This window comes from Clytia hemisphaerica, unplaced genomic scaffold (genome assembly GCF_902728285.1).
Source record: "Clytia hemisphaerica strain Z4C2 unplaced genomic scaffold, Clytia hemisphaerica genome assembly, whole genome shotgun sequence".
In the NCBI taxonomy this organism is placed as follows: domain Eukaryota; kingdom Metazoa; phylum Cnidaria; class Hydrozoa; order Leptothecata; family Clytiidae; genus Clytia; species Clytia hemisphaerica.
Window position 1 is genome coordinate 108,481 of NW_027104418.1, and position 14,359 is coordinate 122,839.

Genomic DNA, 14,359 nt, shown 5'->3' on the forward strand with positions numbered 1-14,359 from the left:
CTTAGATTTTCTCCCAATGTTTCCTGTTTCCTTGATTGGATTTGTTTCAGAGTCGCAGTGTGCACAAGCGGAGACGAACCTTGAGTCCAATCTTGTTTACATTTTTAAAGCCATATTATCTACATTATGGCAACAAAATAATTTGAATGTGTAAACCTTCTAATCGAAGCTTTCAAGTCTCTTATGTTTCTTTTTCAAAAAAGAAAATCTGCTACAGCTTGTACTAAAGGGGTGGTGTCAAAGCCCTGACCGTGGAAGAAAATTTGTACAGTGTACTAAAAAGGGTGGTGGTCTCATTTTTTGGGAAAAAATCCAAAAATCAAGTTAGTACTATGTTCCAGTACACTGACTTGGCACCCCCCCCCCTGACGCAAGGCTTGTGGTTAAACCGTGATTATTGGCAGGTCTGGCGTCGGATTATCCCCCGGGGACTCTCTTTGTATTTAGAAAGTACGGTAGAAACTCCATATAACGGACACTCTAAAAGGCAGGCACACTGGATAAGCTAACAAAAATGTTTGCCCTGGCCGTTTCCTAGTCAAATCCTTACAAAAAAGTTTCCAAAAAACCGGACACCCTTTTAAAAGAAATTCCAATTAGCAGACAGTTTCTTTTGCATGAAATGATCAAAAACCTATAATTCCCCAATTAACTTGAAGTGTAACACTGAATCATATCCCAATGATGCCGTTAAAATATAAGAACAGAGTGATTTATTCAATAAGAAGTCGCACAATAATTTTTTGAAACTGCAAATTACATCAAGATGGAGTTTTTGCTTCCTCTCGTTGTAATCTGGATCAAGCTTTCAAAACTGTAACGTGCTAAAGCACTGGACCCAATTGTAAACACTTTTTTAAAACAGGGAGCTCTCAGGATAATAGAAGGCTGGTGTAAACCCAGGGTGACACACTCTTGGGATTAAGGAAGACCCATTTGTTAACCCAGGGTGGTACGTGTTTGGGATAAGAGAAGGCCCGATTGTTAACATGCTGGGAACTCGCGATTAGGCAAGGCTTGATTCTAAACCCAAATGGATACTCCAGGATAAGATAAGGCTAAATTGCAAATGCGGGGTAAATAGAGCCTGCTCTGACGGACACCTAGGAAAGGAAGGCATGACTCAATTGTAAAACCCAGAGCGATGGAGGAGTGAATGTACCATTTTCAACTTGAAGTACTCTCTCATTTTATTGTCTTTTCTTCTCTTTCTTGTTTGTTTCGTAGCACTTTGCATGCTCTTGGTTTCGGTTTCTCTGGGCTTGTAGGTCAAAGACCCTTATGTCGAAAAATGCCCGTTGACTCCTTGTCCAAAAGCTAACAGTGCTTACGTCGATTCTTGCTTCTTTCGATTGGTTTCCTCTCGTTTCTTCACCTTCCTGGATCTCTGATAGCATCGATTCAACTTTAACGTCTTTGCACACTTCCTCTAACATCTCAGCGGTGATATCACGCAGCTCATTATGCCTAAGAGTGACAAAGCCTCCTTTTTTACATGACAGCATGCGCGAGATCGAAGTTGGCACCACATGCACATGATACCAATGTTGTGGAGGATAACAGCTCTATTTAAATGCTGTTAAATGCATTTTCAGCATCAACCAGAAGTACTGCGTCTGTTTCTGCTTTTTCAAACATTGATCGCATTGTGTGGATAGCAGCCTCGCTTTCTGATTTCTGTCACATCTGTGAATTTGGAACTGACTTTGTGATGTCTGCTTTAAGGACACTCATGACAGCTTTGCACATTATTCGTCGTAGCACTTCCCCGACGCCTATTGGACGCACATCAGGCATTTTGTCAAGAGGGATTAATCGAGATGCCATTAACGATTGTAAGGAATCGTTTTTGATTTCATGGTTATCTGGTACCAGATGTGGAAATATGCTACGACACGCTTTGCTCTGAAGGTCGGGCATATTTTAACATCTGGAACCTTTGCATTACGGAATTTCTCCTGACCGCGTTCGTAAAATTTAGAAAGAGTCTGGGGACGGTAAAAAGTTACTAGTGCCCCGAACTAAGAGTACACATGCAAAAAAAATTTCCCGTGCGATTTCTACATAGTGCTCCGAACTGAAAAATGTAAACAAAGCAGGACGCGAACTAAAAATTTATTGAGAGTGGCTCTAAACCCAAACCCAATTACAGTTCAATTTATAGCAATAAAATGCGAATTCTTTGCTGCTACTAGAATAAACAAGTTTGTCTCCTCACATCGAATGACAATTTCACCTATTCAAGATATTTCACTGCCTAAAAAAGTAAACAAGCAATGTCACGAACCAAACAATTAAAAGAGAGTGGCCATGAGCCAAATTTCCCTCAATCTAGTCCAATTTATACAGCAATATGTGAACTTTTTGCTATTTGCAGAATCACTAAGCTTGCCTCAACACACCAAATGAAAATTACACCTGCACTAGATCTTTCACTACCTGAAATATGCATGTCAGCCTCTAAAAATAGAGTTTGGCGAAACAGGCAAAGATAAGATGGTTGTCTTACCAAAAAATAAAAGCATTGTCCCCAAGATACTGATACAATATATGGGAACCTCCCTCCAACTTTGTTAGTCTTTGTTATTGATGAAGGAGGATTCTGGCTTTTCCAAATAAACAACACACAGGTCATGATCAACAGTTTGTTAATGTGGGTTGGGGTTGGGGGCGGTCCGCTGCTCTGCATGATGGAGGGCGGTCGACAGGCTCTAACTAAAGGTCTCAATTGGAATGCAGCAGTTTAAAATTTCAGCATGAAAATTATTGGTAAAAGTAAATAAAACATACCTGACATGCTTTCTTTGATTTGGCCTTTGAAAATATAACCAGTCAACCACCAAAAACAAATAAATAACAAAAGATAATAATCAATGTCAAGCATTTTTAACTTGGTGCACTTACTAAGAAATTACACTAGGTACTAAATATAATACTGAAAAAGTAATGAAACTGTCAAGTTTCAATAAATCCACCAAAATAAACCAAAAACAGCCAACAATCGAAGGTTTGAATATTTCTCAAGCCTTCTCAGGCAGCAGAGATTTTCATGCTAAATTCAGTCGGGTGCAACCGATAGTCAAGCAAAAAGTGTAAGGACGGCTAGACACGACTGTGATGCGGTACATCAAAGAATGACTACTATAGGTCTCCGATGGTATATTGGTCCGCTCCTTTAGAGCTTTAGCGTGGGCGGCCGCCAATACGCCATCGGAATATCAGATAAATTTCATGGGTGCATAGATGACGGATGACAGATTTCATACTGCTTCTTGATGTGAGAATATGGCGCCAACCAATCAGCATCTAGTCCCGATGAACCCGACCCGCCTTTGGTTAGCTGGGCTGCTTTGTAGATTAGATTTTCATCAATTGCCTCAAAGACAACCGCTTCGGCTTGTAGAAGTGGACCTTGGAGGATAGCGGATTCGTCTGCTGGTTCCGCACGTGGATGCTTTACTCGAAGCTGTTTGATGGTGTTGTCGTCGTCCAATGGGAGTACACCTCCACGTATGTTGTTGGTTAGTAGCTTGATTGCTCCATTGACGTTACATTTTGCATCAGGTCTCGAAACTTTCGTGAGGTAGTGGCAAGGTTTCTCTTCTTATACGTTGAGGGAAGGCGCCGCTGGATAGTTTCCGCTTCTCGGAGAACTTAATGAAAGTCTCCTTTCTTCCAGATTTTCATTCTTCTTTCAAGCAGAGGAATGCAAAGAGATGGAAAAAAGGCTCGTCATATACCAGGTCTCTTGCCCTTAAGGGAGTTCATGTCAAGTAAATAGGTTTCTTTTGTTGTTGCTATAAGAAATCTGCATAATTAGCGTGTTGTGACAAAATTATTTTGTTTCAAGCCTGATTATGGTCAGGGGCGGATACAGGGTATGTGAACGTGGTGAATTCACACACTCAATTATCTCGATTCGAAAAAATAAAAATACTAAAATTGTTTTCTATAAATTTTTTCTTATAGAAAAAATATTGTTCTTTCAAAGATACATAAATGCTTTCTGTACACAAAATGTTCAAAAGGTACATCTGTTGATACGTTTCACTTTCTGTGTTCAAAATGACGTCAAAGAAGCTTTTGCTTGTGTGAGAGAGACTCTCCATCGTAATAAGTTTACTGAAGGAGTCGCATTCATCTTGTTATCATACCTCAACGGTGGAGATTATTTTGGCAATATTTCGTGAGGATAATTACATAGTTTTTCATACTTTTCACGAATTTTCATTCCTTCAGAGTGTGTGAAACCACTTTTTCATACCCTTCACACTATCGCGATTTACGTGTAAACAAATCACGAAGTTTTCTCTCTTTCTGAGTCTGATCTAAAGTTTTTTTACAAGAACATAAACTAACATGAGGACATTTTGAAACTATGATTCTGTGCTCTTACTAGGTCACAGTGTAACACACTGAGGCGACCGCGGTCAAATCTTATGAAATTTATGAATTTGTACACCATTTACCGTTTAATATGAACAGTACATAGAAAAATCCTTAAATCTTATAGAAAGTTTGGTTTGACTACAGTTAGTTTTGAAACCAGACGTTTTTCCAAGTTTTTTTTTAATCAAAATATAATTTTTAATGATATACAAAGTACAGTTTTTTTATAAGAATTATATAAATCGAAGTGATTCGCGATCTGAAAATGTCACGAATTTGAGCCCTAAAAAATTCTTTTGTTTCTAAGACTTGAAAAATAAAAAAAGTGAATTTAACTAAATTTGCCATAAAATTCATTTCAAAAATAAGATTTTTCCTGCAATACCATTTGTAGATTAAGTTTTGCAGGGATTAAATTTCTTCAAACATAAAAACCAAAATGGAAAACAAGAATTTGAAACTTTCTCAACAGAACCATATTTCAGACAAAATTTGAAGCTGAACAACATTCTTAAAAAATCCTTAAAGTTTATCGATTTATCTTAAAAAAGCTGAGTAGGCACAAAAAACTTATGCTGGCAAAGTAAAATTAACAAAAAAATTGGCTACCAGCGTCATCCAGTCTATCAAAAAGCTCCAAGTGGCCTACAGGCTAGGGAAACCGTTCAGGCCTCCAAGCCAATTTTTTTGCCATTTAGTTAGTAAAATAGGACAAATTAGGACGAAAATAGACTAGAAATTAGGAAATTTAGTACAAATTTTAGGCTTTTGGACCAGTTTTCAATTTTCATTTTTCCCGTGACATGTGTGTTTTAAGTTCTGTCTATAGTCTATATGAAAACCAAAACAAAAGTTTGACGTTGCTTACTTTAGAGATACAAAAGGGCAGTTTCAAGCAACTAAATGAATTTGGGAAGAAATTTAAGGAAAATTGCGAATAACGATGAAGATAGACTAAAAGGTAAATAACTTTTGATAAATCTTTGCAAGGGTATAATGGTGATAAATGTGTACATGTATGGAATATTGCTAAAATACGTAAACAATAAAACTTCTAAATGGCTAAAGCAAATCCATTTATTGTAAAAAAAAGGAATCATTTTGATACAAATGTTATATCATAAATGACCTGCTTATAAAAAACTAAACTAAATAAAAACTACAAACCTTTTCTAAAATTATTAACAAGTGGTAAAAATGATAAACCTTTTTTTGATAAAAATCTGTTTCTACGTCTCTTTTTTAAATAATCTTAACAAAATGGGAAAAATGATAAATCTTTTTTCATAAAAATCTGTTTCTACGTCTCTTTTTTAAATAATCTTAACAAAAAAATCTTTTTTGGTAAAAATCTGTTTTCTACGCCTCTTTTATTATTAACAAAATGGGAAAATAAAAAAGCTAATACTCTTTTTTATAAAAACAATGAGGCTTAAAATGCCCAAAAAATAAGAACAAGTTGAAGGCTGGGATGTCTAATTTTTTATCAAATAAGGGTCCAAACGAGGTAAGATGAGGTAAAAAATAAAAATAAGGCAAAAAGGACCCAAAATACCCCAAAGAATAAGAACCAAATAAGAACAGTTTGAGGCTCAAAGAGTCATAGGTCCCATAGAATCAATGTCAATGAAAACTTAGCTCTACCCATTATACTCAAACGAAGATTGAAATCTGACAACCCACCTACACTATAAGATAAAATGTACATTGATAAATCTTTAATGATGAAAATATGTCTTTACTACGTTTTTTAATAGAAGCATAATAAAATCATGGTCTAAGGATTCTTTTAAGAGATTTAACCTCTCAAAAGTTTGTGCGAAAAAAAGAAGTCTTAACTTTCTTCAGCTTTCACAATTTCCATAACTATTTTCTTTTTAACATCAACTTCATAACTGAAATCAGAATTAAGCAACTTGAGCTTGAGGTCGTTCATACCATCTTCTGTGTCGATATTATTCAGAGTTTCTGAACCGAACATATCGATAAGGATGTTGTTTGATAATTTCACTGTCATTTCCGGAGCATCAAATTCAACGAATACGACAACTTTAAATAGATTTCGATGCAATTTAAGGTAACTAATCTTGAAATCCTTACTGCATGAAGAACAGGAAGTCATACCTTGTGTGGATGGTGCTAACCTTTTTTGGCATGATTTACATGACCAATAGTTGTCCACTTTAACGCTAGCTATAACAGGCGTTGTTATTAGCTTGGTAGACAAGTCAACTTCGCTGAGAACCTGTTCTGGGAATTCAACGTCCAAATCTGCTGTCAGGTAACAAATTGAAGATGAGTAAGTGGTACCAAGACAAATCTCCTCGTTAATCACTTTTGAGGAAAGTGAAGTCAATTGAATGAGTGTGTTTTCTCTAACCAGATGAACAAAGTCTCCCCACAGGGACAAACTGACAGTTTTCACGCCATCAGAGAAAAGGCAAGGGCGCATAAGACTTGTTTTGGTTTTGCCGAACTTATCATATTCTTTCATCTCAGTGGGACCTGAATATTTGATTTTTCCAACCGCTGAAAGAACCGTTCCATTCTCATCGATATCAGAAAGATGAACAGCATCAGCATCATTTAAACCAAAGCTGAGTTCATTGTCATCAATGTCCGAGATTGAAGAGTAGCTGTTAAAAAAATATACCTCTTTCCCTGGTACTAATTTGCCGGCACGGATGGCAGTTTTGTTATGAAAGGCGTCAAGAAATTTTTGCCTTATTGATTTGATGTCTTTATGGTTGCTGATTATTATTTTGCAAAAATCAGTTTTGCCAGTTTTGAGATGCACCGTGAAGAAATTTCTGGTACGAGCTTGATTTTGGCTGATCGTTGCAACTACGCCAACAAATCCAAGGATGTCTAAAGAAGAATAGTAACAATCAATTTGCAATACCCTGTGTTGAAAGAGAAGGCTTGACATAAGCACAAGAAATAACATTAACGCAAAACTTTTCATGACCAGGCAATGACTTTATACATAAACCATTTACTTAAACCAGTCCCACTGTATTTAATGGGTTTACTATTTTAGTAAAAGCTGGTAAGAATTAAATAATGCATTTCTGAAATGTTTGAGAAAAAATTAAAGAAAAATGTTCTTGAATTTTACTTTTTCTTACCTCTGGCATTGGGTGGAATGGAAGGTGAAAATCTTGGGGACGGCAAGAGTGATGGAGACCCAAACAAACGTGATGGTGTATTGACCATCCCTTCAACAGCCTGCTTTTTAGGAGTCACCGGTGTCTCATTGTTATTCAAACTTTCACTGGCGTTGGGAGAAGAACTTGAACTTTTGGTGGTGTTATTACTTTGAGTGCTAGCTAATGCATCAAAGTCATCCATCTTAGCATCAGCAGCAGTTTGCTTCCTCTTTCTGTCACCTTTTGCCACTGTAATAAAGATACAGGATAATTTTTGTTATTAAAAGAAACTAAAATGATAAATAAACAAATTTTCAGGAAAATATCCACATTTCCCCTTTACTTTTTTTAAAAACAATGAAAGAATCACAAAAACTGCAAATCTATATACAAACTATTTAGAGGAGACGGCTGGTAAATAAAAACTTTAATTTGATTACTTTGTCATACCAAGTTGACGTAATCTGCTTTCTTCATCCAAACGCTTTTTCAAACTTTTACTTTTTGCTAAGGATTTCAATCTTTCATATGGCATTGGCTCAATATAAATACTATCTAAAGTCTTTGCTCTTGAGAGAGCAACATAAGATTGTCCAGATGCTCGTTCAGATTTTCCAAGATCAATTGACATTTGTTCTAGAGTAAGGCCTTGCGACTTGTGTATAGTTATTGACCATGCCAATCGCAAGGGAAACTGAATTCTTTCATAATTACTACCTAGGCTGTCAGATGTATTTGCAATAGGTGGTATGGGTACCAAATTCTGTTGTAATTCTGAAAAACTTGGACCTGAATATTGGTCAAATTGTACAATCACTGCTATTGGAAAAGATGGTGGAGTTTCATTATCCTTAAAAACAATGCTGCAAACAGTACCCATGGCTCCATTACAGAGACCAGATTCAGTCCACAAATTTCTCATTAACATTACTCTAGCTCCAACTGATAAAAGGAGAGTAGGTGCCAAGCCACCCATATCATCTAAAGAGCATTTTGCAGCTTTTTTGTCATTGTGTAAAGCAGAAATTCTAGCTATCGGTTGGTTCAGTTTTTCAAGGGCCTTGAAATTGTTTTCTGCAACATCTTTATTTCCATAGGACAACTTCAAGGCATTTGAAAAGTTAGTTTTAATACTAGGTCCAGAACGTGTCAGTAACAATTTCCAATCATCTATGCTCACATTACCATCACGAACATTACTCAAGAGGCTGCGAAATCTTTTTTGAAGAGAACTGCTTCCATCTGAGCGCTGATTCACAGTAAGCTCAATAACTGTATTGAATAATTGATAAACGAAAAATCCCTCAGCTTCAAGTTCATTTCTAGGATTGTTGTAATAAATAGGATGTCCTTTCACAGGAGGAAGTTGTCCCAAGTCTCCAGACAAGATCATATTTATACCTCCAAATGGCACATCAAACTTTCCAGTGGCTTGTTTGCATCTCCGATTCACCCAAGCTAAGTCTGTTCGATTAATTACAGAATATTCATCAATTATAATGTACCTAATACCTTTTAGCCTTTCTTGAAGTTGTATCAATGACGAGCCCTCAAGTTCGGAGTTAAACTTGCCTTTGATAGGCAATCTCAACAAGTGATGTAAAGTTTTACCTCCTACACTATAAGCTGCAAGTCCAAATAATGATGAAATGATGAGTGCATCTCCTAATAAATGTCTAAGTCTGTGAATCAAAAAACTTTTTCCACAACCTGCCTTTCCAAAAATTATCATCAACAGTTGTGAGTTACTATTAATGTGACACCTTACCATCTCAAATGCTTTACGCTGTTGATCATTTAGTTTTAAGACATTCTGTAATTCAGTGTCCTCGTCATTCAGTTGACCTTCTATTCTTAAGGTAGCTTTTTTGCTATTTATCCAAGCAGGCATTTCTAATCTAGATATTGAATTATACTGGGAACACTGATCCAGCCAATATGTTCTATTTTCACTACCACTCGAATTATCTTCTTGTTGGGGATTTGAGAAATGATCTGCTAGAAACATCCATTCCTCTCTGTAGTTGCTTATCTCATCATTGATTACTTCAGAATCATCTTCGGAATCAGAGTCCTGAGAATCGGTACCTGTTTCTCTACTCATCATAGCATTTTCAATTGTTTCTAATTCCCTTAAATGATTAGGAACACTAACAGCAGCATCTGATCGTAGAAATGTAGCCCAACACATAATAAAACCTTCATCAGTTGCATCTATTTCACCCCAAGCTGAATTTGGAGTATGTCTCCATACTTTATATTTTAGTAAACTATACTTGCAGTACTTACTATAGTGAATACTATTTGGAGAAGATGAGTAAGAAGGAAATGTTCGGATTACAACTTCTTTTTTCCTTTTATGCAACTCTTCATTGACCAAAACATAATTGGCATGAAATTGGATAAAATTCATCTCAGAAATCCTTGGATCAGAAGAGTAGTCCTCTCTAAATGCATAAATATCCAAGTGAGATTTTTTTGTACTAACTTCACCATCAACCAATTCAACCTGTCGAGAACCATCTAAGGACATGCAATAAACTTCATAAGAACTACTGTAATACTTCAATCCTAATATTTGATGGCAAACCTCTTGAACACTCATATCACGTAAACCTACCGATCTCATCATTAATTTCTTTATTGCAGAGCTTGGGGAAAAATTATCAGAGTTTACTTTTGAAGCCACATGAGTGAACGCATCCTGTGTAATATCACTGAGCTTCTCTGGCTTAGAAGCATACTTTGTCAAATATTCAACACATGAGTGGTAATCAACTACTACACTGATATCAACATTGGCTCTCCATCCTTGTAATAAAACACGTTGGTGCCTGTTGACTCTTGGGTCATTTCTTGAAGTTACAACTTTTGCTCTGAACCTTTCAACACCATCTCTAGATTTCACCTTTTCAAATTCCAAATGTGTTTTCTCGTTTACTTCAAAAGGAAAGTGAAATCGACATGTTGTGTCATCATTTTTTTGCCGAAGACAATATGCCGAACTACAAAGATGTTTTTCGACAGAGTTAACAAGATTGGCATAATCTGTACTCATTTCCTCTGGATTTAAGTTTCTATAATCCACTTTACAGGGATGTACCTGGGGTTTTGACCCAGTTTTCTCCCTCCATAGGATTGCAAGTACAAAGAAGCTTATCAACATAATCACACACTTGTTTCTCAGCCTGGCTACCTTCAGCAATAATTTCATTCAACTCTTTTTCCTGAAAAGCAACATTCTCAGATTTTAATTTTTGCGATGCAAGGTAACCTTTCAGAGCAATATTTGTTAATTCAACCAAACCTGGATCGTCTTCTAGTTTAGCAACACCATGACAATGAATGGAACCTCTAGAAGCATATTCAAACCTGTACCAGTGCCATGTAGCTTTTAGCAAATTATAAAGCCAATGCTTGACAAATTTGTTTGTACGCTCAGTGAAGTAATAGTCTACTACATGAGGATTCTCTGTAATAAATTTTCTTATTCCATTCACATCATTGACATCTACTTTAAATTTACTCAAAAGATCTGGCCAGTGAAACTCTGCCATAGAAAATGTGAAAAAAATTGTAAATACCCCAACTTGTTTAACTGTTGCTGTCAGATTGTTTCGTACTTTGTTCCAAAAAGAACGTGATCCACTTACATCTTTGGTGTAATAAAATACCTTTTTCATCAATTCATTAGCACAGTTAGAGTTTAACATTTCATTGAATTCATCCAAAGTAAAATTCATTTCCCCTGGATTCCTTTTAATGTACAAATTTCCCCTGCTCAAAATTCTTCTACGATACAATATGTTGAAAGCCCAGTAGGCAAATCTAGGATGTGCAGCAAAACGATAGAAGTAATTGTCATCATTGACATCACAGAATTTGAGTAAATGACGAATCTTTAATGAAAAGTTTTCAAGTTCATTAGACGCTATAGTTCTTTCCAAGGCAAGGTTAGTTGGATCACCTTTGCCATCAGGAAATAGAGTTGGAAAAGCCATAGTAGCTAAAAATGGAGTATTGAATTCATTGATTGGTTCAATACCAATAATATCCAGTTCAGGGATATTGTTGATAAAATGAGAAATTTTGTTTTTATGCATTTGTGTGTTCAAAGAAGAAGGTACAAATGAACTCATTTCATCAGGCCTTATGTCTTCTTCATTTCAGGACCAAGGTCTGTTGTAATTTCATCTTCACTATGCTCACTTTCTGATTCAGAAGAGCTATCCTCAGTGGACTCTTGACTAATAGAGGAATAAAGTTGTCCATTTAGAGGGAGATCCTCTATTCGATTTTGATCAATAGTAACATCAGAATAAACAGGGTTATTCTTCACAAGCCATTCAAGAGCATCTACAACTTTTTGTTTCCTGACCTTGAAATCTCTAGAGTCAACACAAGATCCCTTTTTAGATATCTTAATTATTGGTATATCAGAGGGCAAATTTGGCAAAACATTTGCAACTGTCTGAACATCTGAAGGAAATGTAATAACATGACCTTTATATGCTCTCTGTCTACCTCTAGGTTTACAATAAACATTCATAATAGGTAATGCTCTAGCAATCAACATTTCCTCAACCTGCGAAAGATCTTTCAGCTCATGAGGTACTGGTGACGGGATCATGTTATTCTCACGACTGAATTTTTTAGGCCATTGTTTATCTCGTTTACATCGAGTGCACTCTTGTTTAGAAACATTAAACCAAGCCTCTGCACAAACTTCGCATTGCTTTATTTGCATTTTATACATTTCATTGTAGAAGTCTAGAATAGTAAGATGTTCTGTCTGTTCGAGATGAGAGCTTACAGCACCTGACGATTTCATGGATATTTTCTTTTCAACTTTCTTTTGACTTTCAATTTTTTTTTTTTGTTTTTTTTTAATTTTCTTATTTTCCAATTGAATGTTTTATGCAAGTCTGAGAACCCTGAAGTTTAACATTTGATACAGAGTCTTTTTGAATCTGATTTTTATTGTTTGTTTGCTGTCTTTGCTTACCCTTAAATTCAACTTTTTTTCAGTGTCTTTTTGAGACAATAGTTGTGATCAAATTCCACTTCTGAGGAAATACACTTGACCCCTTTACAATAATCATGATCATGTACCTTATTTTGAAAAGAGACGGATGATTCATATGCAATAGGCACTTCTGTATTTTCTATTACCAAATCTATATTTTCATCAACACTGTTAATTACATCCTCCTGAACATAACAACAAAAAAAAACCATCCTTCCTGGTATTGATACTGAATATCCTCAAAACAATGATAAACTTCTATGCTCTCTAAGAGGTCATCAATATAAAACCATTTATTCCTATTCGAATCAAACGAAGCAATTGTAAAGTGGGCCCCATGATTACGAACTGAAGACCTGAGACTATAAGAAATGTTTCTGATTTTGAGAGAGCTATGGATTTTCACCAAGTTCATGAGATTTTCAGCAAACTCAATAAACAAAACTGACGATGGAACAATGTCTAAATTACTTGCAGGTATTTTGGTTTGACAATTTTGACACACAATTTCTTGAACTAACAAATTCGATGAAAATAATAAGTCTGGCCATTCATTGATCACTGCATCATTTATAGTTTCATTCCAAGAAAAATATTGCAAAAATGTTGAGACCGAGTCTACACAATGTTGGCCACAATTTATGCAAATTTGATTGAAGTTATAAGTGCTACAAAACATTATCCTCTCTAAGTCATTTCTAAAATCAAAGACAGATTCTTGAAAAATTTGTGAAAACTCGGCATGACAATCTTGCTCTGAAACTAGGACAGTGATCAATAATGTGGCTCCAAATTGGATTGCGAACTTCATTAGACACTAGATACTTAAGTTCTGATTCTTTATAGATGCGATCTTTGTGAAGAGTTTTTAATTCTGTATATTTGTCACACACATCAAGAAGAGAGATCAAAAGTGGACTGTTAACGTAAGTTCTGTCTAAGAGACCAAATATACTATGGTAAAAAAGATCAATGAACGAATCAATCGCACAACTGTATGTCCCTGGGGTAGAACGTACCGAATTAGGAAGATGTAACTCACGAATTACAACATTTGTAAATCTGGGAATACTTTGCTTTTTCAGGTGGTTTTCAATTGAACTGTTCACATTAGATGATTGAGTGGCCATACTCTCTTTAGCTTTCATGCTAAGTTTTCGAGCTTTCATAGTCTCTTTAGCTTTCATGCTACGTTTTCGAGCTTTCATATTAGCTTTCATGCTAGTTTGAGTTTTCATACTCTTTTTCAGCTTTCATGCTAGGTTTTGTGTTCCATACTCTTTAACTTTAGTGAATACCCAAAATATTTGAGCTAAAGTTTTGATTTTGTATTCACTGCAATCCAATTAATAAAACACATGAAAAGCTACATGTATTCCCAAATTTAAGCTGTATTTCTAAAGTTATACAAATATAATTAAAAATAATTACTTTTAAGTGCTAATTGGTTCCCTAGTCTTGTCTTTAATTCTTGATCTTCTTTTGAAAAGGAACAAATTCACATGGGGACACTGTTTTCATGCTGTTGTAACAGTCGCGTCGAAAAACTATGGAGTATATTGTACTTTTCCTTTAAAACTGTTTTATCTCCGTAATACTTTGCACATACAGAAATCTAAGGAAGATAATTACTTTTTCCGAGCGAGTGTTATTCAGAGACTTCAAAGATAGAGAAACGAGATTGTTGATTTCGTCAGCTTTCCGTGACTTTAGAGAACGGATTACCGCGCGCAAATATGCGAGATTTTTCACCATACAAAACGTCTCTGAATACACCGCTCCGCGGTCGATAAGA

The 14,359-nt window shown here is 35.7% G+C and overlaps 2 protein-coding genes across 2 annotated transcripts; both read right to left on the reverse strand.

The window, feature by feature from the left end:
* Positions 1 to 5,355: 5,355 nt before the first annotated feature.
* Positions 5,356 to 14,086, reverse strand: LOC136820274 (uncharacterized). The gene is made up of 3 exons (XM_067076467.1): positions 13,996 to 14,086; positions 7,518 to 7,787; positions 5,356 to 7,257 (listed from the first exon to the last, which is right to left on the reverse strand). Coding segments are annotated over exons 1-3 (1,305 nt in total). The 5' UTR covers positions 13,997 to 14,086; the 3' UTR covers positions 5,356 to 6,223.
* On the reverse strand, positions 7,904 to 10,644 carry LOC136820273 (uncharacterized). The gene has a single exon (XM_067076466.1). It carries the CDS (start codon positions 10,594 to 10,596, stop codon positions 7,975 to 7,977), a length of 2,622 nt encoding a protein of 873 aa, XP_066932567.1. The 5' UTR covers positions 10,597 to 10,644; the 3' UTR covers positions 7,904 to 7,974.
* Positions 14,087 to 14,359: the final 273 nt, after the last annotated feature.